The 27504-nt window shown below is 40.8% G+C and overlaps 2 protein-coding genes across 4 annotated transcripts in view; one reads left to right on the top strand and one right to left on the bottom strand.

The window, feature by feature from the left end:
- The window catches only part of ADAM10 (ADAM metallopeptidase domain 10), a 41864-nt gene extending 24398 nt beyond the window's left edge, over positions 1 to 17466 (bottom strand). The window contains exons 1-2 of one of the 2 annotated variants that reach the window (XM_086848989.1): positions 17177 to 17466; positions 8768 to 8918 (exon numbers count right to left, since the gene is read on the bottom strand). In XM_086848989.1, coding sequence (XP_086705115.1) covers positions 8768 to 8918; positions 17177 to 17231 — 206 coding nt within the window. In that variant the 5' untranslated portion in view covers positions 17232 to 17466. Of the gene's footprint in view, positions 1 to 8767; positions 8919 to 16501; positions 16919 to 17176 lie in introns of those variants that run through there. The other variant, XM_086848990.1, reaches the window with a different exon arrangement.
- Positions 17467 to 18892: 1426 nt separating this feature from the next.
- Positions 18893 to 27504, top strand: part of MINDY2 (MINDY lysine 48 deubiquitinase 2) — a 32708-nt gene continuing 24096 nt past the window's right edge. The window contains exons 1-2 of one of the 2 annotated variants that reach the window (XM_086849026.1): positions 18893 to 19624; positions 27062 to 27119. In XM_086849026.1, the coding sequence (XP_086705152.1) occupies positions 18965 to 19624; positions 27062 to 27119 (718 nt within the window). In that variant the 5' untranslated portion in view covers positions 18893 to 18964. The remainder of the gene's footprint in view (positions 19625 to 27061; positions 27120 to 27504) is intronic. The other variant, XR_015275817.1, reaches the window with a different exon arrangement.

Raw genomic sequence — 27504 nt, forward strand, 5'->3', positions numbered from 1 at the left:
AGAGAATTATTTCAAATACAAAAAAACCTCCACTGTGCTTCACACTAATAGTTCTCTATTTGATTTCTTAACTTAAACTATTAGATAACCTGACCATCTCTCAGCTATTTTTAAACCAGTCCTTTCTTAGTCATTCAAACACACTTGATGAGAACAGGATTATCTGTCTGGCCTGTTCACCTTCTTAATAATGAAAAATTGACAAATACTCTTTTATTTCTCCCGCACCAAAGGAGGGAAGAGGCAGCTTGGGACTGTGGGGAGGAAAGGGGCTTGAGAAGGTGGTGGAGCATCTGTTCATCTCTACTTCCAGTAATCAACAACTGCAGCACATCACCAAACTTCAAACATAAATTCTACTCTGGCTTAAATCCAGTAACTTCATGATTCTTCTGAGGACAGGAGACTCCAGGGAAGTTAAACAAATCTGTCTATATCATTACTGAATATGGTTTCTAAACTAGTTATAAAGGAGGAAAGAAAAAGCTCCAAACAAGCCTTTTGGCAATTACAATTTCTACAGCATGCACCAAATTCTCAGTGCAAACTACGCTATTCCTTAGTCTAGCAACACACCAGGCAGAAGACTAACTAATTTCAGAAAAATGCATATTTTATTTACACACTTTCTGCCCCACAGAAGACACTTCCTAGCAGTAGTGATCTCTAGAATAGAATTAAGTCAATTAAGACCAAGTTTTGACCTTGTTTATTTGTTACTGCTTCTGTCTTCCACAGATCTGAAAACTGATATGGTAAGAGAACACTACTTAGTTACTATATGGTTGTCCATTTGTCTGATTTGGCTGTAGGCAGAATTTTGGTAAAACCTTTTTTCTATACACACATATAAAATTACATAATCTGCTTTGATAATAAACTACGTGTTATATATTAATGGCAGTACCCAAAAGACTATCAAGAGGTAGATTTTTATTTCTCTTTAGCTTACCTCAGGGAGACTATGTCAAATTTGCAAGTAACACAGCAATTCAGTCATAATTAAAGAAAAATTGTAGTTGAGAGCACCACACTAACCTAAGACACAATACTTTCCCATGGGCTCAAGTTATGTTGATCCTACACTCTAATCAGAGCAAGTACTTGGAAGAAACCAAAAAACAAGACAAGTTTATATACTGACAACATTTGGTAAAGGGTATATAAAGGCTTACATGCATGATTTAATGCCTAATCTATTATTCCATTTCTTTTTAATGCAAGTTACCTTCTAAGATCAGATTTCACCACAATGCAATGTCCAATATATTGAGTCACTCATACCAGGTCTGCAGACTTCCACAAAACTGCAGAAAAAGCTGTTATCTGGCATACAAAAAGGGCACTTGGTGCTTTCCCTTTTCTGCCTTTCCTCAGTCAAATTACTGTAATTGGTGACAGGTTCACAGAATCATTAAATGACCAGAGGAGATCGTGGAGAAATGAGAAAGCGGAATGTGGAGATGGAGGAGTTACTCCACAGCTGAAAGAAGTGGCTGGGAAAAGGAAACTGAAGGGAATGAGTTGGCAGCAGTATGTAATATGACTTCAGTACAAGGAGAGTCCATTTTTAGGTTCACAGTATTTTCTTCCCAATAGGAATCAGAAAAATCCTCACAGCCATGGCTCCATCAGCCTCCTCACAAGTCAGCATCTAGAAAACACTGTTCTGCTTGAGGTGCAAGTCTTTTATCCTTACTTTTCCTACCTAAGAACTGAAAGCCTCTCTTCTTGGAGAAATGGGAGTTCTATAAATGGATGGGGATAATAACTTGAGCTCTTCTTTCTAACTGCTTCCATGAGGCATTCCACAATCTACACAGCTCCCACAAGACTGTCAGACTCATTCCAGATCTGAAGTATAGTAAATAGAAGGCAGCTTAACAACCTAATACTGGATTTTACTACCCACAATTCTACAGAACTGTCACAATTTTTTTCATTGTTTTAACTTACTATTAAATCATATAATATACTTGATCATTTAACTGATAATTCCCACAGTCCTGTTACTTACACTAAAGAAAACTTATCTTTGAAGCAGCACATGAAACAGTCTCCAGGTTCATCACTCTTTCTTTGATCCACCTAGATGCACACACAATCATCCCCTAGTATGTACTTATGTAAATCCCAATCTCCACAGTATTTCAACACTCAGCCATCCCAGCTAGAATGCTTGCAACTGATGTTTGTTTTCCATTAACACCTCTCTGATAACACTTGTGGCTATTCAGACATCTTTCCTGACCTTCAGAAGTCAGACTTGCTAAACTTGGTATTCTAGAACACTACAATGAGGATGCAGCCTCCATTCCAATGCATTTGCCACTGATTATTCTTGATATACATAGCTTCAAACACAAGCTAGCTCAGATAACAGAAACCATCCAAGTAGGATTACAATAAGCCACATGTCGGCTAATTTACACTCTAAAAATGTATCTCTCTGTCCTGAAGAGGACAGTGTACAGATTTTAAAGGCAGAAAAGCCTTTGCCCAAGGTTGACTTTTTTTTTCCCTTTCAGTAAAACTTCTTTGGGAAGCTCAATATAGAGTTGACTACCTGGTTTTCTGTTTAGTAAAAATAACCTTCCCATTTGTATTTACATAGTTGACTAGTTGTATGCAATGCCATGCTCTAACAAAAACAAGATGCCAAAAACCAGAAAACAGGTAAAGATGTGCTAGAATAAAAGCACAAGCAAAGTTACTGCATGAATTCAAACTATGAAAGTAGTTAGGAAAGAAACTTTCTTAGTTAAACAAGAAAAGACATAGAAGATAAATCCACTAGCTGATAATATGAGCACAGAGCTTAGGTAGATTCATTTAAACATACGGCTTTCCATTTTAAGCACATCTCAGAGCATGGTTATGTCTACTACAGTTTGCTGGCCAGGGAGTAGAGCTGCAAACCATTAATACCACTTTAAGCAGAACAGTGGAAACTCTGCACTTTGGCTGGGCTGTCCCACCAGTTCAACACCATTGTAGCAGGTGTCTCCCAGACAAACCCAAGTCAAACATCAAATGCCTTTTTCCCTGAGGGCTACACATAATCCAGCTAACTGTATTTAAACTCAAAAAAATGCAAAACACACAACCCATAGATTCAGCCTCTCAAATTTTTTAACTTCATTTCAGTTAAAAAATGTGTAAGAATTCAGAACCCTGCTTCCCAATTCTCTGCAAGATAAAACTGCTTTACCTACACGCATCAGCATAAGGTGGGTTTGGTTTTGGTTTTTCTGCAAAACAGGTGTAGGAAGTGACACCTGATTCACAGGCATTTGTCTGACAAGATACCTGTCAAGGTTTACAACTTAAAAGGTACAATAGATAGGGAATGACTGAAGAATTGCCACAGAGCAGTGAATAATACTCAAAAGACTCCAGTAAGAACTAAAGACATTTTTTTTTTTCTTTTCAAATTCAGGACAGCCTAAAATGAGTTGCCTTAAGTGAATCTTGTAAAAAACTCCACTCAGTAAAATTCTCACAAAGCCAACAGGGTAGGTTCTATTTGTTGACAGCTAAACCATCCTACTTAAGAAGCTCAGATGTTTAGGGGTGTGTTTAAGTGCACAAGGAACTGAAAGAGACACAACATAGATCTTCAGATTAGTCCAGTAATACTGAATCTGCTTTTTGCTCTGACAGGCTCACAAGAACATAGGAGAGACCCATTTCATGAATTGAGCACTGTGATGTATGCACAGTTTAAAAAGTACTTAAATTAAATGCCATAAAAAGAACATGTAGTGTAATAAAAACCTTAAGTTGACAATATGAAGTCATATTGAGAAACTAGCTCAGTTACTTCAGTCCATCTCAGCATGGCAGCATGCTCAGAATGCCACTTTCTTAAAATTCAGCTTACCAAGTATTATTTCTCTGCAGGTATCTGCCTTTGTTTTCATAACCTACTCAAATATGGCCAACAATTATCTTGTTTAAACACATTTACCAGCTCTGAATAATGAGGGCAATATGATTACAGATTACTACAGAATCAAGACTTTTAAAAAAACACTCAGACTTAATTAAGAATTGAAATTTTGTGGTCCATAGTTTTTCCTGTAAGGACCATGTACACACCATAGATTCCTACAAACATGTCTGAAAAACTTACATTATTTCTCAAAAAATAAAATTTTAGGTAAAAGCTACAGAAAATCATAAAATATCTGAAAGAAATTCTCAACATATCTTTAATTTAATAATAAGCAGGTGTTATCATGTGTTCAAGTGCCACTTGAAAATTCAACTGCTCACTCAAGTTGTGTGGGCACCTTTCCCAAGCAAGTCATCAACTAATCTAGGAGCAGTGAAAGTGGGTGTAGATGGACAATTAACAGGATGAAGCAAGGAATTAGAAAGCATAAGTTACTAGTAATGTATTAAATAAAAAGTTGACTGAAAATAGAGTTAAACAATACACCAACATACTTTTTCCCTTCTGAATGCATCAGCATCTCAGGAATTCCCAGTTTTGTCACTAGGTAAAGAAGTACAGTTAGAATATCACTGACATTTTTTAAGCTCTGTCCTCAAATTCACTATGAAGTATTCAGCATATTTCTGACATTCTACAGTGGATAAGAATTCAGGTCAAGATATTCTATGATTAATATATTGCAAATGTTTATACTGAAAAAAGGAAGAAAACTTTCCAGTTTCTCTGCAAGGGAAGAGATGTGTCCAGTAAGTGAACAAGTGCAAGTGCACATTTTGTGATCAGGTGAAATCTGTGTATAAAATCCAATGTCTGTTTAAGTGATGTCCCAACTTCCTTTCTCAAGCTACTGACATTACCTTGACATACAAAAGGAAGTTACTCTATTTAAAATGCTTCACTGTATCTCAAGCCAATGCCAAAGGCAGTGTTCTTCTTTGAATCAATCCAAGTATTTTGGGGAGCGTGTCTGTGCTATGTTTTGCTTTTTAGGGAGAAGGGCTGTGGGGTCAGTTCAAAAACTGTTTTATATTAACCAAGTTCCTGGTATTAATACTGTGCATTGTGTGAGCCTTCCCTGATCTCAAAGGGCACCTTAAATTAATTCACACTAGAACACTCAATATGAACTGAAAGTTGGACGAGCTCTGATACACAACCAGGATCATTTCAAACCTTCATATTCCTTCCAAGTTGAAGAGTTATAGAAATAAGCACATTCTGCACCACTGGGGAAGCAATAATGCCAATTAACCTAATACATTGTTTATTATTAAAAAGAATTAACAAGGATTTGTAGCTAAGTTTCAGCTATTTTAACTGTCCTACCAAGTTAGTATTTCAGCATTGAATAGTATGGCTGGTTCAGTCTAGTTCACTGCATTTACCATAACAAGCTGTATTTTATATTACCAAACAACAAAGATTTTGAAAAATTTCTATTCCAAGCAGTATATTGTGTGGCATCTAACTTTCAGATGAAAGTTAAACAAAGAAGGTTTCTCAGTGATGGTATACTCTAAATTCATTTGCAGAATTACCGAGTTTGGTGTGAAAAAATGTAGCTTTGGGCTTAATTCCATCATTTCAGTATCTATTTCATTATTAAACTATTAGCCCATAGCTCAATGGTCCCTTTACCTTACTAGAAATATGTAATATTTAAACTGTGTTTTTATTTTTTTCTTTTTCAACAGAAGGGTACTATGAAATACAGTTCTTAAATCCAAACAGCCTACTGAAAAGAACAGATGCTACTTACACAATCCTAAAATACTGGTAGCTGCCAGCCGTTTTCTGGACAATGAAACTGTAAGTTTGATGAATGCTTATCAGGCATATGTCAGCACTGCCACTGAAAAGGCTGGTACTCCATCCTCCCTCTCACCACTGCTGCTTAGTTCTGCACTCTCTCTTCTTACAGCAAATTTGCCTCTACACTGAACAGAAGAACCAATTAACCTCACTGAAAATAAGCAGCCAAAGCATTTTCCCATCTTGACTGGCCACGTGAGCAGCAGGTGCTTCCTTTGGCACACACTGAAAGATTAAGTTTAGAAGTTCCAACTGGTCACAGAGACACAGCCTAAGAACTGCTGTGGCCCAGCTTCACTGGCTGCTGCCAGCAGAGAACGGCAGTAAATATTAGGACAGCTTTTCCATTGTTTCCTGGCTACAAAATGCAGCCATTTCATCAGAATCCAAATCAAAATACAAGACTGTCATTTCAATCCTCATAAGTAGAAGTTGCTTACTATATTTATTAGATTAAGGGGATGCAAGTTGGACAGCTGTGTGCCAATAAACCACCACACCTGGACAAACCCTAAGGGACCATCTGGTAAAAGGCCATTCAAAAAAGATCAGGTATAAATTTTCAGAATCTCAACTCTCTTGTTGACTGAATGCCTTTAAGTTTCACCACCTTTCACAGCACTTTAAAAGTCCATGGTCTATATCTAAATAGTTTAAGTGTTTTACAAAAGCTTTATTCCCTACCCTCACACAAAGTAACTTGAATACTTGATAGAAAGTTTTTACTTTTGTCCTTCTCAGTGATGACATAAATCACTTAGTTATTCACAATAAACCAGCTGCAACTGCAAAAAGCCAATCCTATTTATACAGCTTCTCAAACTGCCACACACCTTCAAAGCAAATAAACAAACTTTGTGAAGCAAAACCCAATCCACTTGATCCTTCCTAATTCATATTTAAGGCAAAATGAAAATATTTTGTAAGAAGACATCCAAAATGATTAACAGGAACTTTGGACTAAATTTACATCCAGTCAACTACCCTCTCTTTGTCAGGAAGTGTTAGATGTACCACAGGAAACTACCAAAATCCTAAATTATGGACCAGTTTGACCTTACAGTCAGTTTCCAATCAGCCTCCTCAGTTAATGAGGGATTTGTGCCTCATGCCATAGGGATTTGGGATCAATTCCACATATAAACACCAACATTTTTCTTCATGATTAACAGCAGCTGTTATCAAAATACTTATAAACCTGATTGACTGAAGTTTGGTCTTTCTCTGTGAAGTAAGAGAGGAAATTTTTTTTTAGACCTCATTATCCTACATGCAGCTACCATTTTTACAGGGTAAGGATTTTCAACCCACCCTCACACCACAAAGAGAGCTCAGAGGCTAAGCTAGCAGCTCTCTTACAGAAGAGATTATTATGGGATCTTTAGCAATGACAAGATGAACCTGCTCAAGTGGCCTGAAATGTGGCCTGCTCCCATAAACAATGGTCTCATCCTTCTTCTATCACACCTGCAAATCACACTGATTTTTTTTTTTCCCAAATAATTTTTAGACAGACGCTATTCCTTGCATGGCTTTAACACTAGCAGTGTTAGCCCAAGGATGATGCTGGGAATGTGCTCAGGCCTGTTTCTCTCTGCAGCAGTGCACACTTCAGTAAGTCTAAATTATCCACCAGCCTGCAGCTAAGAAGTGGCAGCATTAGACTCAACTTCACTGTCTGGAAATCTTGCTGGAGATTTAAAAGTAGAGAGCTTTACACTGTGAGGAACCTCTGAAGCATTCTACTAAGCAGTCTTGTTTATTGGAACAATTTAATAGGGATAACTAGAGACTGCCAGTGACAGCAGAGACAGCAGCACTATGACTCTTCTTTAAACAACGAATTTCCTTGGACTAAAAAGCACACTTGAAAATATGGTTTTAAGGACAGAACTTCAAATTCAGGATTTGGGTTGTAGTTCTAAAGCATGTAGAATTAGTATTGTATTTAGAAGTACAACCCTAATGATGACCTGGGAACATGCACTGATATTCAGTCTTTACATCATAAACCTCCAGGAACAACACTTCATTCCCTGAAGAAATGACAACCTGGCACAAAAACAAAACAATATCCCAAACAGATTCAGGAGACTTGGGATTACATTTTTTTTGTTAAACTTCTTTTTTATCTACGTATGTCTAACAATTGTTTATCAAGTTCTAAGTACTTAGATTTTAACTGAAATAACAAGAAATACGAGGGCATTACACATTTCTGAAATATATTAAGAAAATGGTGCTTCAAAGGAGGGAGTCATAGAAACTAAGGTACAGGTACAAATATTTTAACTTTCTTCCTGTTTCTCCTGGGCCATACAAAAAGCAGGCAATTCTAAATTGCAATGAGATCTTCCTAAGTGAAAACCTACAAATTATACTTCAGTTGGTCACACTGAATACCTAACGTCTGTTTTGGATCTTACGTGTTAAATGCAAGGCAAAGCATGTCTTGTAACAGTAATCATCTTTCCCCATGTCAAATTTCTGTATTTCACAATGGCACAAAAAATCAGATAACACCAATACACACAAAACAGAACATTTTTTGGCCTATTTTGTAGCTTTGTATGCAATCTGAAATGTTACTTTGTCTCAATTAAATCTCCTCATGCAGTTTGGCACAATTCTTGAAAAAAAAAAACAAAACAATTTTCTTTTACAAAGAAAAAACCAAACAAACCTATATACAACACAAAAATGCATTATAAGCTCATAATCAACTACCATTCTGTTCCGAGTATGATTCCATTATTTAAGCTTCAAAGTTTATTAATAGTTACCATCAGATGTTTGAAGAAGTGCTTGCAAGTAACAATTTCATACCTCAACTGGACATGAGAGAAAATACTTCATAGAAACTGTAAACAGTGGAATGTAGTGTATTCTAGCTAATGTTCCTCTGGTGATTGTATTTAATCATTTGCATTTCACTACAATTAAAACACATATGAATAAAATATTTAAAGCAAATACCTTTAGAATATCACTAACCTTCCGTGAGCATGAAAATCAAGGCGCAAGAACTGCTCTTCATGTGTTACTGCTCTTTTGGCACGCTGGTGTTTTTGGTGTAACAAATCCACATCATAAGACAGTCCTTCATAGTGTCTAATGTACTTATTCAGAGGATTTCCATATTGGCCTGAAAAACAGAGACAAGGTTATAGCCATACTACCAGGCATGGCAGACCTGTGGTGCAAAGCAGTTAGTAACGAGGACCCAAATTCTACATTATATCCATTTTAACTTATTTTTCTCCTTTGTACACGTCAAATTCATTCTACTCCAGTCCCACAGACATGACACACAATCTGCAGCTACAAATGCATCAGATGGACCTTGGAAAGCATCTTCCACTTGAACTTCAATCAAAACAAGAATAGTTCATTTACTCCAAAACTACCCCACAATACAAACTACATCACTGGCAACAGGAATGCTTGAGAGATGTTTCAGAAAGGCACTCCTGATTCAAAATAAGTGCAACAGCTGATTATCCTTTTTCAGGTTCCCTGAAATTGTGCTTCCAACTTCACTCTGCAGTCATGACACCACGGTATCTACTCAGAATGTTTGTATTCTATATGTGAAATATCCAGGGAAATTAAGAGCAAATCATGCCACCTAGCAACACATTTTGTATCACATGGAATGTTCTACCACATGGAAAAGTTTTATTAAAATGTGTCTCCAGAGATACAGATTCAGTTCAGTCTATTTTGCACAATTCCTTCTAGGGTAATATTTAGGTAATATAGGGTAATATTTAGGTAATATAATAGGTAACTCCTGTTAATATGAGTTCATGGCAATAAATGGTGAAGATTTTGACCCTCCTATCCTGATGCAGAAAGAGACAATCACTAAAAAAACCCCAAACTACAACTTGTGGAGAAAACCAGAACTCTGAATTATGCAAGAAGTAACACTAGTATCTCATAATCAATTTAACTTCAGACCAACCAAAATGTGAATTCTCAGGGACTACATGTGATATTTTTCTCCAGATAGCTAAAAGGATGACCAAATAAACTAATACTTTCAAATGCATTGCTTGCATTTATCAGCCATGTGCACAAGATAATATTGCTGTATCTGTTTAAACTTCAATTAATGCTGTACTGCAGAGAAATCACATTTGAATTTCCTCACAATACTGTAGGCTTCTGCAAATGTTGACTCTTCATTGTTACCTGCAAATACAGGCTAATAAAAAAACTTCATTCTAATTTCCTCTCACTCTTAGTCTCAAAATACATGTCCATTATCATTCAGCTTTGCAGAAAGAAAAGAATCTTAAAATGTTTGAAATGTGTGGTTTGAGAAAGTCTACATTAATTATAATCCCAGTAAGACACAGGACCACTACAAAGTTTCAGTAACTAGCAGGAGTTCTGAGGATGCGGGATGTTGTCTGTATCTGTTGTTTCTCTCATCGTTTCCAACATAATCATTCCAAAATGTACCATAACACCTCCTGTAACCCAAGAACTTCCATAAACCAAACCAGATTGGCCTGAGACCATGCACAAGATACATGTGCCTGGATACATGCTTTCCAATTCCAGGTGTATGACCCAGATGCGTCAACACTAAAGAAAACAACCATTGAAATTAACTGAGATAGGCCAAAACTTAAAAATTTTAATTGTTAAAAGAACCTGAATCTAGAATACAATATTAATAACTCACTTTAAGAACTTAATCAAAACTAGAGAGTAAGTACACTGCAGAGAATGTGTGAATTTCTGTGCTTCAGAATAATCTTTAAATTTTCTGGAGTAAGAAGCTTTTAACAATGTACTCCTTAAATTGTTACAGACCATTTTTCTTCTCAGTATGGAAAGATAACGCTTTGAACAGCTTCAAGCACCCAGAAAAAAAAATTTGAAGTGTGACAACTTACTGAAGACCCAGTAACACTTGGCACCCGATCCAGGTCTCATGACCACGTGAAAAGATGAGAGACAGCATTTAACTGAGTCACAAAGAATAGTTTTTAAGTGCTAATTACTGTGACAAGACAGCAAATACCACTGACATTTGAAGTTTTATAACTGTTTTCTCTGCTAAGGAAAAGCAGAGAGGGTTTTAAGGAAAAATCTTTCTTAAAAAAAAAATTAATACACTTGGTATGATCACACAGGGAAACACCACTTTCTTTTCCCTTTCTCCGAAACTTAAAGAACTCCTTATGTTTTAAGTACTCTCACAGCAAACACTTAACACAAACACTCCTGCTGCTCTCTTCTTGCTTAAGCAGAGCAGCTGCATACCACCTAGAGCATTATAGCTTCTCCAAAAAGGGATTTAAGGCTTCAAAATAAACAGTTTCACTTTCAGAAGCCTCTACATTCTACAGAAGCTATCAACATAGCTACAGCATTCAAAGTCTGCAACTGATCACACACTCTTTCTAATCAAACCAGATACCCATTATCTTCTTCACAAAGGCAGCTTAATAAAAAACAAAGTAACTCAACCTTGGTAACACAAGAATCTATAGAGGATTCTGAGGCAAAAGTTTATTAATCTGGAAAGAAAACTTGACTGAAGTGCATGAGGCAGGACAAACTGCTGGCTCCAGTTTCTGTAATTAGAAGACTGCGTCAAAAAGGAAGAAGTCTATCACAGAATCTAGAAGAATCACCCCAAGAAATCATTATGATAGCACATACCAGATCCCAACCTCTGTTACAAACTACTGCTCTTATTTTCTGTAAATGAAGAACTCGGGGTTTGGGATTGCCTGACAAAGATCTTTTCAATTAAGGATACAATCAGGAAGCCTGCAGTAAGAAACACTGAGCCATAAACACCTGAATGTAGTTTATGGGAACCACTGTACAAATTCCATGTGTCATGTTGCCATCAACTAAACAAAGACAGTGTGATGCCTTTCCAGGCAATCTGGTGGAATAAAACAACATTACACTTCACCTAAACACTAAGCTAGGAGACAGAAACCCTTTAGGGTACTGACATCAGAGACTGACAAGGGGATGGAGTTTGAACTTGACAGTATAGTCTTCTGAAGACCTGCTAAACTAGATGTGGCATTTCCTATGACAAATTCCTTGCAGGAATGAAGCTTTACTCTCACGGGCTTAGAACCAAATACCCGGAAGGACTTTAAACAGAATCCAGCAGAGCATTTAGGCAAATGTCTCAGTGTGGCAGTCCTTGTGAAAGATGTTTTGTGTATGCGGATACACAACTCTTCAGGATCCCCAGAGAGCTGTGAAGTATCCACAGTTGTTGTTGTTATTGTGAACAAACAAATCCCACCGGACAGGTATGGAGCCTGAGACATGTACTCTCACCTTCTAACCAGCATTATGCAAAAGCTAAATTGGATCATCCATGTGATTTTAGCTGTAAGCTCCCTGGCACAAGGAGAACAAATACATGTAACCATTCCTTGCTGGTATGTGCTAAATGATTCCCTGGTAAGTAATTTCCCCAGAGAAAACCATGAAGAGCTTCTCCCCCCAGACAAACCCTTCCAGTCTGCAGGAGAGAAGCGGCACCTGCAGCAGATGAAATGAGCAAAGGAATTCTTCAGTCACCTGGAAATAAAGAAGTCCACGGGATCAGATGGGATGCCTCCAGGAATGCTGAGGGGGCTGCCTGACACCCATTTCAAGGCCTCCATCACCCTTCTGAAAAGTTACTGTTATAGAGGGGAGTTCCTGACAAATGTCATCCCCATCTTCAAGGAGGAAGGCCTGAAGAATTACAGGCTGCTCAGACTAATCTCAGTGTCTGTGAATATTCTGGATAAAATTTTTATGGAAGATAGCTCCATGCACAAAAAAAATGACTACTAATAAACAGTACTGAAAGTTTATGCATGTAAATATAAATATCTATTAATTTTATACACATTATTGTCAAAGAGAATAACAGTTAACTTCCCATAAGAGGATAAATCAAGCATGCACTGTTCTAAAAGATGAAGCTTGCATTAAACCACTCAGCTTAAGATTTGCATGACAAATGCAAATAGTTCAAGCACAACTCAAGTTTGTTAGTAGGGTGGAAAAAAAGCACAGACAGAATATCAGAAATTGCTCAGAAGCCAAGCTAACTCACCAGACAAGTCTTATTACAGCATCATCACTACTTTGCAGATTTAAGATGCCAGCCTGTGATAAACATCTTGTAGAGAATTATTATTATCATTTTAATTAAGATAATCAAAGCAACTTTTGCCTCAAGTTGTTTTCTACATAGAGTTTATCTATCTTACAAAACGCTCCCTTTACATGGGACATTGAAGAACATATACTGCATTCTGATTTAGCAAGCCAGAAATTCTACCATATACCTTCTGACTTGGATTTCTCCAAAGAATTTATTCAGGCTATTGTTTCAAAACTGCCAGCAGAAGGGCAGGCCCTGCCCTTTTACATCTACTCTGTTTCCATTCTTCCCTTGCACTGGCACTAGGTCCAGCTGAAAAAATATTCTCTCTCTTCTGGTCAAGTGAGTTTTAGGTGAAAGAAAAACATGTAATCAAGAAGTCAAGTCAGGATCATTTCCCTTCACTCAGGCCTCAGTTTAGGGCACGGTCAGACAGAACAGCAACACCAGTGCAAGCAGATGTCTGCTTTTTATTGACCCTCTTCCTCTCCGCCCTGTAAAAGTCCCAGTTCTTCTTCCCCATCAGGCCTGGGTTTGCTCAATAAAGCAACTCTAGTTACACATCTGGCAGGAACTGATTGATTTTTTTTTTTTCTTTGGATTGACTTCTCATGCCAGGAGGAGAGGTGGGAGTGCATGGCCAGGACATGAAGACAGCAGTAACTCAGTACAGTGGCTCTGCCATACTGCAAAAACAAACCTTTGGATCCTTTAAACATACAAACTGCAGTCTGAGGCTTTTGGGCAACAGTATTTCAAAGCAACAACCTAAACACCTGATTTTATTTATTTTTAATTACCACAGGCATTTCTGAAATAACCATCTGACAGCTGTCTTGACTAGACACTGTCTCAACCATAATGTTTTTATTTTAAACTTCAAATAAAGGCTGGAGGCTGAGTGCTGCCATATTTATGAAGGCTACTGTTCTTCTCAATTTAAAGCAAGAACACAACTAAAACACTCAGATGCTGATAGTTCATAAATACCTTCCCACAACTCCCCCATGTGTCCAGAAAAAAAGCAGAATTTCTCCCATGTTCACTGAGAAATAGGCAGTTCAATATCCAGCAGCACAAGACACTAAGATACAACTTGCAAGTCCTAGCAATATAAAAAGAGCATGTTGTACCAGTGACAACAAACTAGTTATCACAGATTTGCAATGATATTCAGCATTTGATCAGCCTAGCTAAAGCATGGTCATTCTTGTTAAATCCAAGCTTGTCAGAGGCCTCAATAGTTGTTCTTTGTGTTTGCTATTGCCCTTTCCCCTCCTTTTTTTTTAATGACTCTTAGGTAGGAGGTTAAATTAGTTATTTCCATTCCTCTACTAACATCACTATGTATGGATAATTAAGTACTCATTAATATACCAGCATACATCTTCATTGCATGCAGCAAAGCATGCTACAAAAAGCTGCCAATAATATTACCCAACTTAAATACCACTTCACACACATCAAAATTCATGACAGCACCAGTAAGTGAATAGATCCCTTAAGCCAAGCAATTCCAGAGGTATTGGGGAAAACGCTGAGATTCACGTTTATCCAAAAGAATTCGTAAAAGTCAAGGTATGTATACCTTATACATATACCAGATACTAAATTCTAGGTTTCCCTAATTACTAACAGAAAGAGAACAAAATAAATGGTGTGGCTTTTCCTTCTTACACTATTCAAACAGTAGTCAAACTGACCTGCTGGACCACTGGTTTTATGAAGGTAATATTTATGTAGTGGAAGCAAAGAAAGAAGAAGAGCACACTAGAAGTGATCTTATACCAGAACCTGATCAAGAATATTTTTAGGCCCATTAAGCCAAACTTCTGATAACGTGTCTGCTTTAACCACACAGACATAACCTACCAAAAGCTATGAAGCAGCCCAAGACAGACACTGCAATACATTTCACCAGTGCAGCAGCACTGCTGGTTGCTTTTGATTGCATTCCCCTCACAAAATTTTAAGAACAATATAAACCACAACAGAAAATATATTTTTTTAAACAAAACAAAGAGATTTCACTAAACCTCAAATAAACCATCCAAATTATGCTGTACCATTTTTTAAAAGTTGACTTTGTGATTCATACTTAGCTGTGAGCTAATGTTACAGTTGGTTCTGTTAATCTATACCTTAATATCTAAACACTATTACCATAGAGTATGTAGAGTGCCTGCACAGTGCACAAAGTCTTGTACGATTCTGAAAGAGTTCAAACTCAAGTATCCCGTAAAAATACTCCAATCTTAGACCAAACATACAAATCCCTAATAATTTTTAAAGTGCAGATTAATGAAATTTCCAAAATTATTACTGTTTAATACCTATGTGTCTTAAAACCAGACAACTTAACAGATAAAAGCAACTTAGCTTCAAGATCTGTGTAAAATTAACGATGCCAGATGCACTACACATAAATGAAATATAAATTGTTGGACTCTTTTCAGTTCTTTACAGTTTGCACTGCTCTCACAGTAACTTCTTTAAAAATCATGAATTTTCCCTGTCCACAGATATTAATGGTATTATCAGATATTATTATGCCTGCTCAGAAGAAAGAATATACAAAATCCTATTTTTCAATAAATAAAAACATTTACAGTACATAAGAAATTCTAGAAATGCGAATGCAAAATAGACCCTCCTAAACTTAAAAGGCTGTTTGTAATTTAACACAGAACTATGGCAAATCTTTCATAACTACAATCAAACTTTTACAAAAAAACTTCTACTGGACATTTTAGAGATGTGTATGGGAATTATCACTAGATTTCTATGCAGCATTATTAATCTTTCTTTTTAAAAGATTTACTTGCACTGCTACACACCAAAGACATGCACTTCAGCCACCTGCTAGTGAGGTGCCCAGAAACACTGAAGGTGCCCATTCTCCTCTCAAAAAAAGAAAAACAACAAGGAATTTCTGAAATACATTTCACAAACTTTCTTCTATATATCTAGAGATTGTACTTTACATGTTTACTACGATTTTTAAGACACAACTGCCTGCCTGGAATTAAACAGTGAAAACAACCCTCACAAACTGGTTAATGAATTATTTTGAGTTAGTTCTGTGCCAGCATCATTTAGTTCAGAAAACAAAGAGACCTTGAAAATATGCCAACAATTAAGTGTGAAGTATATCTACAGCTTACAAGAATTTACTACGAAAAACCTAAATTCTTTTGTGTATCCCACTCCTAATCATATAAATAATGGGATGGTTTCTGACCATGAAAATCACCCTGCTTTTTATCTCACAGCTTAGCTAGAACAACCTACTTAAGTTTCCCATAGTTTGATGTCACTTTTTGAGAATGTGTGAAAGACCAGCATTTAGCGCTAGCTTCTTTGTTAATAAACCTACATATCGATGCACACAGAGGCAGAGCCCAGATAAAGCGGAGAGATGCCAAATGAAACAGAGGAAACTATCTCTATCAGCTGTTCCACCCACACTTCTCTAGAAACACCCTAAACACCCTCCCAAGTCTACCCTTCCCGAAACCCTTTTTCTGTACAAAGTCGAAACTATTTTCCGTGTCATGACTTGATCAATTAAACATTACCAGGTGCAGTGGAGAAACCGCCCAGTTCCTAATGCCGAGGAACAACTCCTAACGGGAGCCGATACAGTTACACGTCTCCATAAACACAGGCGAGTTTTGCCCCGACCTGGGAGAGGCGAGACCCTCCTGGAAGTCACGGTCACACTTGGGGAAGAACCCGGGCTCGTCTTTTATTTCCTTAAGCTGAACTTTCGCCCTGCCCGTCCTTCCTGGTTTCGGGGAGAGAGAAGCGGCGGCGAGGGCGAGGGAAGGGAGAGAGAAGCGGCCACCGGGACCGGGCGGGAAGTCCCGAGGGACGGAAGCGGAGCCGGGAGGAGAAAACAAACACAGCCGAGCGCAGAGAGAAGGACCCGAGGAGGAAGAAGAGCAGAGAGCAACTGACCCGGTCCTCGGCGGGGAAAGTCCCGGGGAAGGGGCAGGGGCACCAGGCCGGCCCCGGGCGGCGGGGGAGAGGCCCGGGCGGGCTGAAGCGGCGGGCGGAGCGGGGAACCCGGCTGGTGGCCCAGCCGCGGCCCTGAGGCCGGGGCGCTCCGGAGAGCGGGGCCCGCCGCCCCCGGCCCCGAGCGGCGGAGACAGGAGAGAGAGAGAGAGGGAAGGAGAGAGGGGGAAGAAAGAGGGAGGGAGGAAGGGAGACGACCCTAAACCAGGGCCCCGCGAGGCCAGGCGGCTCCTCACCTCCAGCGCCCGCCGCGCAGGAGCACAGCAGGATTATCGTCCCCGCCAGATCCATCTCCGCCGGGCGCAGGCCCCGCCGCCGCCGCCTACCCACGGCACATCCGCCCCAGACCGGCGCCGGGCGGGATGGGGAGGGGCGAGCTGGGCGCCTCCCTCCGCTTTGTCCGCCGCCGCCGGAGGTCTGTTCCCGCCCACGGAACGGCCGCGGATCGGCCGGGCTCGGCGGCTCTCCCGGCAGCGCTGGCCCCTCTCCCTCCGCTCCGCGCGCCGCCGCTCCCTCCGCCCGCGCGCGCGCCAGACGCCGCCGGGGGGGCGGGGCCGCGGGACACGCCCAGAGCGCGGAACGCCCCGCCCCACGCGCAAGGGGCTGGGCCCGGCGGAAGGGGCGGCTCCGCGGGGACACGCCCAGGGGCGGGCCCGAGTGAGGGGCGGGGCCTGCCCGGCCGCTTCCGGCGCGCCCCGGGACGGGGTTTCGGACCAGTCACCGCACCAAAGTACGGGCACAACGCGCCGACCCGCGCTTTTTGTGGCTTTTCCTTGCAGAAAACTGACTTATTTTTAGAGTTTTTACTCTGGTTTCCTTCATCCCCTTACCAGATACACGTTTTCTTTGCACAAACGAATTTATTTTCAGAGCTTTTAGGTCACCGACTTCTCCCGATGTTCTACATGTTGTCAAGTGTTGCAGTGTCCCCACTGAACAGGAACTAAGACTGTCTTGAACAACCTCAAAGGTACAGGAAAATCCTCCCATGGAAATATAAATGTGAGACATCTGAAAAAATGTTTATTCTCTTGTTTGTCCTCATGCTAATTCTTCCATCAACTGTGCCATCTCAGAGATTTATTTTTTATATATAAATAAATCTATAAATAGGTTAGGATTTGTGCCAAATTTCTCAGTTTATTGTCAACTCTTTATATTTGTGCTTTTCCATTCCTATTGCTATGTCAGAACCAGCTTCCATCTGAACACTGATACAGGTGAGAAAAGGGGTTATGGAAATGCACACAGAACATGAGATTACAGTGAATGTACCTCAGGTAAGGCTGCAGAAGTTGATTCAAGTGTTTACGGAGTTCAAATTAGAGTGCTGCTGAGAATAAAATGAGAGGATAAATCCTTATCATCCCAAGACTATTTCAAATTTGTGAGTAAAAGCTAAAGATTTCTGTAGGGAGAGCAGCAGTTCATTGGGATAAAGTCTGAATAAATACACCCGCATTAATTCTTACAGAATCACAGAATGTTAAGGGGTTGGAATGGATCTTAGGGAACATTTACTTCCAGGCCCCTGCCATGGACAGGGAAGCCTCCTACTAGACCAGGTTGCTCAAGGCCTTATCCAAGCTGGACCTGAAAGCTTCCAGGGATGGGGCATCTCTATGCAACCTGTGCCAGTGCCTCACCACCCTCACAGTAAAGACTTTCTTCCTAATATGTAACCTAAATTTCCTCTCCTTCGATTAGTCTATTCAAATTGTCCAGCTTATCTATCATACTCACCAGAGCCGTATTTTTTATAGTACGACTGTCTAAGAAACCGCAAGGAAAGGCACCGAGCACCCTTGGCAGAGCCGGATTCACCTGTTTCTCTCCCCTTCCCGCTGCCGCCCCGCCCCGGGGCCCCCCCGCCCCGGGCCCCGCCGTGACCCGCGGCCGCTCCCCCCGCCCGCACGTCCCCGGCGGGGCGGAGCCGGCGCCGCTGCTGTGATGGCGTCGCAGGCGCTGCAGGCGGAGGCGCAGCCGCTGCGGTGCCAATAGAGAGCGGAGCGGCCGGGCCGGGCATGGAGAGCCTGGCGCAGCCCCCGCCGCCCCCGGGCTCGCTGCAGACGGGCGGCGGGGGCGCTGCCAGCCGGCTCCGCCTGGGAGAAGCGGCGGCGGGCGAGGGCGGCTGCAGTGAGGCCGAGGAGGGCGGCGGACGGCGCAGCCCTTCCCCTCCGCCGGCCCCCGCTCCCGCCGCGGCCCCTCGGACCGCGTCCCCCTCCCGGGCCGTGGAGGGTGGTGCGGCGGCGGAGAGCGCGGGGCTGGCGGTGCCGGAGAGTCCCGGAGCGGCGCCCGCCTCGGAGAGCGGTCCCGCGGGAGCCGGCTCCGGGAGCAGCGGCGCTCCCAGCCCGCCGGGGGAGGAGTCCCGCAGCCTGGACTCGCTGGAGTCCTTCTCCAACCTGCACTCCTGCTGCCCGAGCAGCTCCGAGCTCAACAGCGACGCCGACGAGGCGGTGGTGGCGGGGGCCTCCTCGGGGGGCCCGGCCCCGGAGCCCGAAGGGGACAGGCCGGCGGCGGGCTCCCAGCTCCTCTCCGCTTCCAAGGAGCGCTTCCCGGGGCAGTCGGTCTACCACATCAAGTGGGTCCGCTGGAAGGAGGAGAACACGCCGGTCATCACCCAGAACGAGAACGGCCCCTGTCCGTTGCTGGCCATCATGAACGTGCTGCTCCTGGCCTGGAAGGTACCGGGCGGGCGGGCGCCATGGCGGGGCCGGGCGGGCGGTGCCGCTCGGGCAGCGCCGGCGGCTCGTGTGGCGCCGCGGCGTGAGGGGCTCCTGGGCCGGGGCGGCGTGAGGGCACCGCGGGAAGTTTGTGCTGTTCAGGACGAGGACATTATCGAGAACGCTGGAGAGGAACTTCTGACAAGGGCATGCGGCGATAGGGCAAGGGGGAATGGCTTTAAACTAGCGGAGGGCAAGTTTAGATACAAGGTAAAAAATAGTTTCCTATGAGGGTGATGAGGCGCTGGTACGCGGTGCTCTGTGGAACCCGGGAACCTGTGGATGCCCCTTCCCTGCCAGTGTCCAGTGCCAGGTTGTCTGGGTCGCGGGGAAACGTGGCCTTGTAAAAGGTGCTCCTGCCCATGGCAGAGGGGTTGGAACTTGGTGGTCTTTCAGGTCTCTTTCAACCAAAGCCATTCCGTGATTCTTTCAAGAAATACTCAAGCTTATTTCTGTTGTTAAGCACGTCTCACATATAGAACTTGGAAAATACACACTGCTGTATAGTATGTTGCCAATATACTACTTAGATGCTGCTGTCATATATGGACTTACTTTGTTGTTGTCTTAAAACAGAAATGTCTAGCTGATGTTTACTATCCTGAACAATATATAGTATCTAATAGTTTGCAGATGTGTACAGATTTCTAGTAAGTAAAGATTACTATTTATAGCACTGAGCACATGGATGATATTTTTGGAAAATATGTTAGTTTCATATAATAAAGTGTACGTAGAGTTGTACAAAATGCAGAACTGTACAAAATACGGATTTGTACAAGTAACTGCCTGAGTAAGTTACTTGTACATATTTCATGCAGTTACACAGTATCAATTGTATTTCAATTAGTGAATAGATCAGGTAGTGATCAAGTACAGCTTTGAGACCTGGAAGTTTTTGTGCTCCATAGCCATCATGGATGTGGACTTCCCATAGTCTTAAAATAATTTTTTTTCCAAACTTTTAAGTAATTTAAATATGAGGTATAATGTAGTTATTAACATGTCTGTGTGAAAGGAGTATCTGTTGGAGGAAAGCAGTAAGTTTGTGTGCATTGCAAAACAAGGATGAGGGGCATGTCTCAGGAAATGCTGGCAATTCAGCCCTGAAGGACTGGAGTGCTGATAGAATGGAGTCCTGAAATAGGAAAGCTTTACAGGAATAGCTTTTATGTTGTAGTAGCAAGGGGAAGAAATTTGGTATTGGAAGAGCCTCTTGGTTGTTTGCAGTGTGAGAGGTGACTTAGGAAAAGGTAAGAATGGAAATACGAGAAGAAATTTGTGTAGATGTAGCTAACTGCAGAAGAACAGCTCTATTGGTTGAGTTACAATTTCTACACATTTTTCTGAGCACAATAGTTCAGACATCAGGAGGGAAACCCTGGGTACAGTGTTGTTGCTATTTAAGCATCAGTAAAAGCAGTAGAGGGAAGTTGTGTGTGACTTTAAGGTGTTGCCTTATGTAGGCTCTGCTGTCTTCAAGAGGGTCTGAATGTTGTCACAGGCTTCAGTATTGAACACTTGTTTTCTGTGCCCTCTCTTTAGTGTCTGGGGGTGACTTAAAAAACCTGCCATTCGCTATCATTTTGTGTGGTGGCATTTTAAAGGAAACTGGTAGTTACAGGATCTTCCTTTTTAATCTTTGATTTAATGAAAGATGTAAATGGGACAGCACTGGTCCTGTTGTTTGAATTTAAGTTTTTGGAGGTTTTGTTCCTTTGCATTCTTCCTTTTCCCTCTTCTGCTGCTCTCCAACCAGAATTTTAACTGACATTGTGCTGGGTTCAAATACTGCATTAGTGAGAATTAAGGTAATAGCCAGTTTTATAAATAGGCCAAAATCAAAATACCCCTTGGGAGTGCCCAACTGTTTCATATTGCTCAGATTACAGGAAGTTTTCTGTAGTTCTGTCTGTGCAAAACCTCAGCAGAATTTACATGAGCTGCAGACAGGCAGCTAAACTGGTGAAACTGTCATCATGAGTTATTATTTATAGACTTGAGGGTTTTCCTATTAGTTGGTTATATTTTGTAGTTGCTTGTAATTGATTTTCCTAATTACTGCCTCTACAAATTGGCCTTTCTTTTCCCCAGTTCATAGTCAAGAACCACATTGACACTGGTTGGGGTGGAAGCTCATCTGTACATCACTGACAGTAGCTTGCTACTTATGAAGGCTGAGGATGGATGTCCACCTTCTCACTCCTCCTGAACCACGATGAACACTAGACTGGGTTGAGTAGTTATAATTTGGGAACAAGAAGGCAAACTGAAAGATGAAAACAGGCAAAAGTAGAGTGAGAATACAATAGTACATATTAGGTGAAAAGAAGCTACATGTAATGGGGAAAAAAGTGTGTAAGAAGGAGGTGAGGAGGGAAAATATAATCACATCAGGGAATAAGAAGTTAAACAGTTATGCTTTGGGTTCTATTCCCTGTATCAGCCATCATCTTTCCTTCTCAGAACTCTGTCCTGACAGGGTTGAGAGTTCTGGTCAGCCCGTGGATAGATTTGGTCTCAGCCAACTTAAGTGCAGTACTGGTTTGGCAGTTGGGGTTTTGGAAATTATGAAGTAGTAGCACCCACTGTGACAGTTCAAATTCCATTTTGGAAATACCCGGTTTTGGAACTAAGCTTGTGATAAACCTGCTACCTCTCTTTTATCCACTACTTTCAAAGGATACATGAAACTTTGAGGTGGCAGATTGCAGAAGCTGTATTTTAAATATTAAAATTATGAAATTACTTTACTTTTGAAGTGTTTTTGCAGTCTGCCTGCCTAAGTGTAACTTGCAGTTTAGCCTGTAAGAGGGAGAGCCAAGGAGTTCTGCTACAGGAGTGTTACAGAAATGTTCTAAGAAGAAAAAAACCAGAAGCACTATGATGCCAACTTGGAAAAGTAGCTGTTGTGCAAAACAGTGTCATAGCCCCTTAGACTTATGTGATAGAAATGAAGCAGAAGTAGGGATTGAAACAAACATTTTTAAATGTACGTCCAAGCATGAGTTGTGTCCTCTGATGTGGAGTAGTGTAGCACACTGTTTTTCACTTTATATCTGGAGATTGTTCGGTTTTTGCTCAGGCCTGTAGCTTACTATGTGGTTAGGTTTAGCAATGTAAAGTTGGCTTTTCTGTGTCTTTTGTGATCTTTGTTAGATATAGTTCATGCAACACTTTCTGATGACTTCATTATGACTACATTAATTTAATTAAATGTAATTTGTGGCAGGGGGAAATGTGGCAATCATCAGATGCTAAAAGCTAAAGTGAGGGTGCCATGTGATTCTGCTCTGTGCTTCTTAGGTAGGATGTGTTGCCTTCAAGCTGAAGAACTCTGTGAACCTTAACAAGTTGCGCTGAAGTGGCATATCTGAAATGTCCAGGGAAGATTTTGAAACATAAAATAAGCAAAGGGAAAACGTTCTACAATTTGAATATAAATAATATTAATACTGTCTTGAGAAGTGCATGCATATGGAATATCATGTTGTAGGAGAACAGTGCCAGTCACATATTTTAAAATGTCTTTGAAAGTTTTTTGTGTCATAATCCTCTCAATAAATGGAAGGAGCTGTGTTCCCTACACATCTAGTTCTACTGAAGTTTTGGTAACTTTTAGAACTGTATGAATTACCTATTGAGGTATCATAACAATTATGTAAGTAAATGTTATATAACCACTTTTGTGCTTAGATGTATCCAAACTGATGTGCAGAGAAGAGGTAGAGTAAAAAATTCTAGTTAGAAATTCTTCATTTTAGGTCTTCATAAAACGTTGTTTTTCAGAGGAGCTGAGCAGAGCGAGCTCCTGCTGATATGCAGTCCGTTTGTCAGAGGCTGCAGTGGTGCTGCTGGCACTGGCCCTTCACACGTGATGCGCTGTCCCTGTTGCTGAGCTCTGTCCGTATGGCCCGGCTTGGCACAGATTGCTCGCACAGCCTGCGGGCCCCGGCCTCCCTTCCTCCGGCACCTGTGGGGTGAGGGGAGCCCGCAGATCGCAGCCTGGAGCTGCGCCCAGGCACAGCACCAAGCCCAGTCCGAGGGGATGAAGGGAGCCTGCCTGAGGACGTGGAGTGGCAGCACTTGCTGTCGGGCTGTCGTGTGACAGGTTCACGGAGCTGTTCCTGCCAGGCCAGGGGTGCTTATTCGCAAAGAATATTAACTTGTTTTTTGTCAAAGCTGCTTGAAGCTACCCTTACTTCTCTGAAACACTGTGTTCAGAAGACTTGCATCTTTTAGATAAACATGTTTTGAGACTATAAGTCTTACATAAGACTTATTATATAAGCCATTAGAAATTTTCTTGGACCCTTTTGATATTCATAGTATTTTCGGAAGTGTTATCCTCTGTGCATGACTATATCACTTAATTTTTTTTAAGCCCTTCTGTAGTGTGGAAGAATCCGGTGGAAAATTAGTATTATGTAGTTTTGGGATTTGTAGTCTAATTTATAGAAACTGTAAGTTTTATTAAACAATATATTCCTTATGAAAATTTGTTTAACAGTTTTGTCTTTTAATTAAAATACGCTTCATCCATATGTCATGCTGTAGTTGTGTGAGAAGGACTAAGTTTCCCACTCCTGAGTGTAGGAAGTAAAATGTAGCTAGTTAGAAAGAGCTATCAGGGTGAAAGACCAGGGGTGCAGGAAATGGGTGGGAGCTGAGGAAATGCATTTTTCCTAAAATGTGGAATTGATCTAAGATCTAGCAATTAAACATTGAAACCTATTGACAAAATGTGTCCCTCAAAATAATAGATTGTTATGGACAACAGCAGCTTCTACTACTGTTGCTTATGTTGTTTTTTTCTGTTCATTTATCTGGACAATGACTGTGGTTCCGTATGAGGTTTTGCTCTCCCTTAAGTTCTAAGATATTTTTCTCTCCCATTTCCTGTACATTTCCTGTCACTTAAGTGCTTGCAATGAAGCTCTGAACAGCTGGGAAATGTCATGTTCTCTCTATATCTTTGGGTCATCTCTGTTCAAAAGTACTTAGAACTATGTTGGAACCCCATTAGCCCATTTTAAAGGTGTGATACACATGCCGGCCCTAAAATTGCCATGGAGTAACCAATTAACTTTGCTTAGCATTTAATCAAGCTGTTAATTTTGAGACATAGCTTGCTAAAGTATCCAATTTTGAGAGATCCTGGAGATGAGTAAAACCACATTGCTTTTTCTGCAGTAAAAAAATAAATGTTTAGCTTTACAGTTGTGAGGGAAAGTTCTGTTTGTTAACCAGTGATATAAAAAATATGTTGTGCTGTTTGTACATAGAACTCAAATATAGGTTAGCTGTGGAATTGTGCTTTAGAGTTGGTGTTTGTCATGTAAGCATGCTTCTAGAGGTTCCAAATGTGGTGCAGAGCAGAAACCCCCAAGCAATGCTGGCTGAGCTGATACAAATGGTTTAAACAAATAATACAAAGAGCTCACCAGTCCTGAAAAATCTTCACAGGAGTCCAGTTAACAGTTGAGGGAGCAGTGCTGATTTTCCTTCATAATGTACTGGCACGTCAGTGCCGTAGCACTTCAGGCAGGGCTGGTGGAGGTGATGCTGCTCTGTGCCTTAGGGGCTGTGATGAGCCCTGGCTCAGGGGTGCACAGCTGGTGTTTGCTAAGATTTCAATGTTGCCAGTCCCAACTGGGAGTTTAAAAGGCAGTTTTTTGAACTTGCAGTCTTATTGTTTACATGGCTCAATACACTGTATTTTTGTGAACACTCAGAAGGAACATTGTGAACAGGATCAAAGAGTATGAAAGCATTTAGCTTATTGAGCATTAGTTTTGGGAGGAGTTAATTTCTGTAAGTTACTGTCAGTTGTCATTCATTTCATATTTTCAAAAAACAATGTGTCTATGCACACATGCCTGATTTTCTTTATTCCTTTCCCAGATGCCAGTACTACCAGCTTCTTTATATGCCCACCCAAGTAGGGACATATTTCTTAGAGTATAAATAACAAAGCCATATTAACTTGGGTCTCTTTCTTCTCCCGAATTTAATGAAACTTCTTGTGAATTCATATATTAACGCATTTACCTTTTGTCAAATATAATTAAAATTGATAAGACAGATGTAGCCCAATCACACCTCATTTTCCCTGCAAAGTTACTAAAGTAGCTCTGTTTTCATACTGAAAACTGTCTCCATCATAATGTGAACGAAGTAGTTTGTTGCTATACTGTATATTTGAGTTTGGGGTGCTAAATCAAAGGCTTTATGTATATTGCTCTTCTGTCTCCTGATTTTCTACTTGTCCCTTCTCCTCTACAACCAGGAAAGTGGGTGGAACCTATTAAATCTTAAGCATGAATTAATAGTTTCACATCATGTCTTTCTATATGTGTCAAAGAGAGCAGTGATCAGTATTGAGGAACTTGATTTAAAAAAATTCCCAATATAATAAATACCTTTTCTAGACTTTGAATTGTAAGATGTTGGAGAGTGGTGAGATGAGAAAATTTAGAACTGAAGAGGCCCTAAAAATTAACCTCTGAGACAAACCAACCCTAAACCCTAGAAAAATAAAATTCACATTTATGCAGAGAAAAGTTGAGTACATTGTTTTTGAAGTCTGTATACTTCTATGGTATTTTTTTAGATTGCCAGAAGCATGTCTTTGTATGTGTCTGTGCTCTGGCTGTTGTATTTCTTCCTGCAGTAAATGGAAGTGATCAACCAAAAAGTTTACCCAGGATGCTGGAAGAGATGAGAATGCAGAAAGCTTTTAGCTCTGCCAAGGTGGATAGATATAGTAGGTGATGGTGGGAATAGATCAGGGAAGAGAGGAATGGAATCTTTATACAGAGTTCTGTGTGTCTGGTCTGCTCTGTATGGAGATAAACCAAACCCTTGGAATGTGAATGTGGGAAGAGTGGCTGGGAGGTCATTTCCTTATACCTGCACAGGTCTTTGGCTTCCCTGTCCCAGCAGCTACTGACACTAGATCCTTTACAGACTTTGTCTGTATGCAGAAACTTTTTAAGCTAATACTCAGTTAAGAATTTTAAGGAATTGGAGAGTCAAAGACTTGAAGAAGACGTTTTCTTAAGCAGTCCACAGTCTGTTAATTCTGAGTGCTTGTAGTTGAGCCACTGCATTGAGTGGTGTGAGCCTCTGTGGAGGGGGATGCTGGAGAAATGTTTTGGTTGGTCTCTATGCAGAGATGTGCAGGTGGGAGAAAGTGCTGTGTACATGTGGTTTCTCTAAAAACCTAAATGCTTGTTTAATCTCTTCTTGTGGCTGCTATTTAGTAGAGGTCCAGTATGCTAATGGCCTTATAAACTGGTGAGGGAAATGTAATCAGAAGTCTTTTGTCTAGAAATACCATGCTTTTTAAATTGTAGTGTTTCAGTGTTTAAAGAGAATATACTTTTACTTTGACAGATTAAACTGCCACCAATGATGGAGATCATAACAGCTGAACAGCTGATGGAATACTTAGGTTAGTAATTGTAATAAATCTCTTTCTCTTGTATGTTATACTTTGTAGTGTGTAGTAACATAGAACTGTTTTATTTATTTACTATTTTATTCAGCTTTTCATGTGATTCAGGAAAACTGCTTACAGTATTCGGTGACTCATGCTTTTACTTAACTGTTTTTAGAAGCTTTCTGCACTGCTTTCTAAAGTGATTGGTCTTGTTGATGCCGTCGGTATGGCTTAGTGCACCAACACATAGACAGATTTAAAGTTATTCATGTCTGTTACAGTGTTGTTTTATTATAGCTGACAGAATGTAGTAAGTCAACTCTGTCTTTAATTGTCTATAGTAACTCTAATGCTTGGAAGTATGACCCAATTAAAATAACAAAAATTACTGTAGTCC

Source organism: Cyanistes caeruleus, chromosome 13, assembly GCF_971803275.1.
Source record: "Cyanistes caeruleus chromosome 13, bCyaCae1.hap1.1, whole genome shotgun sequence".
NCBI lineage: Eukaryota > Metazoa > Chordata > Aves > Passeriformes > Paridae > Cyanistes > Cyanistes caeruleus.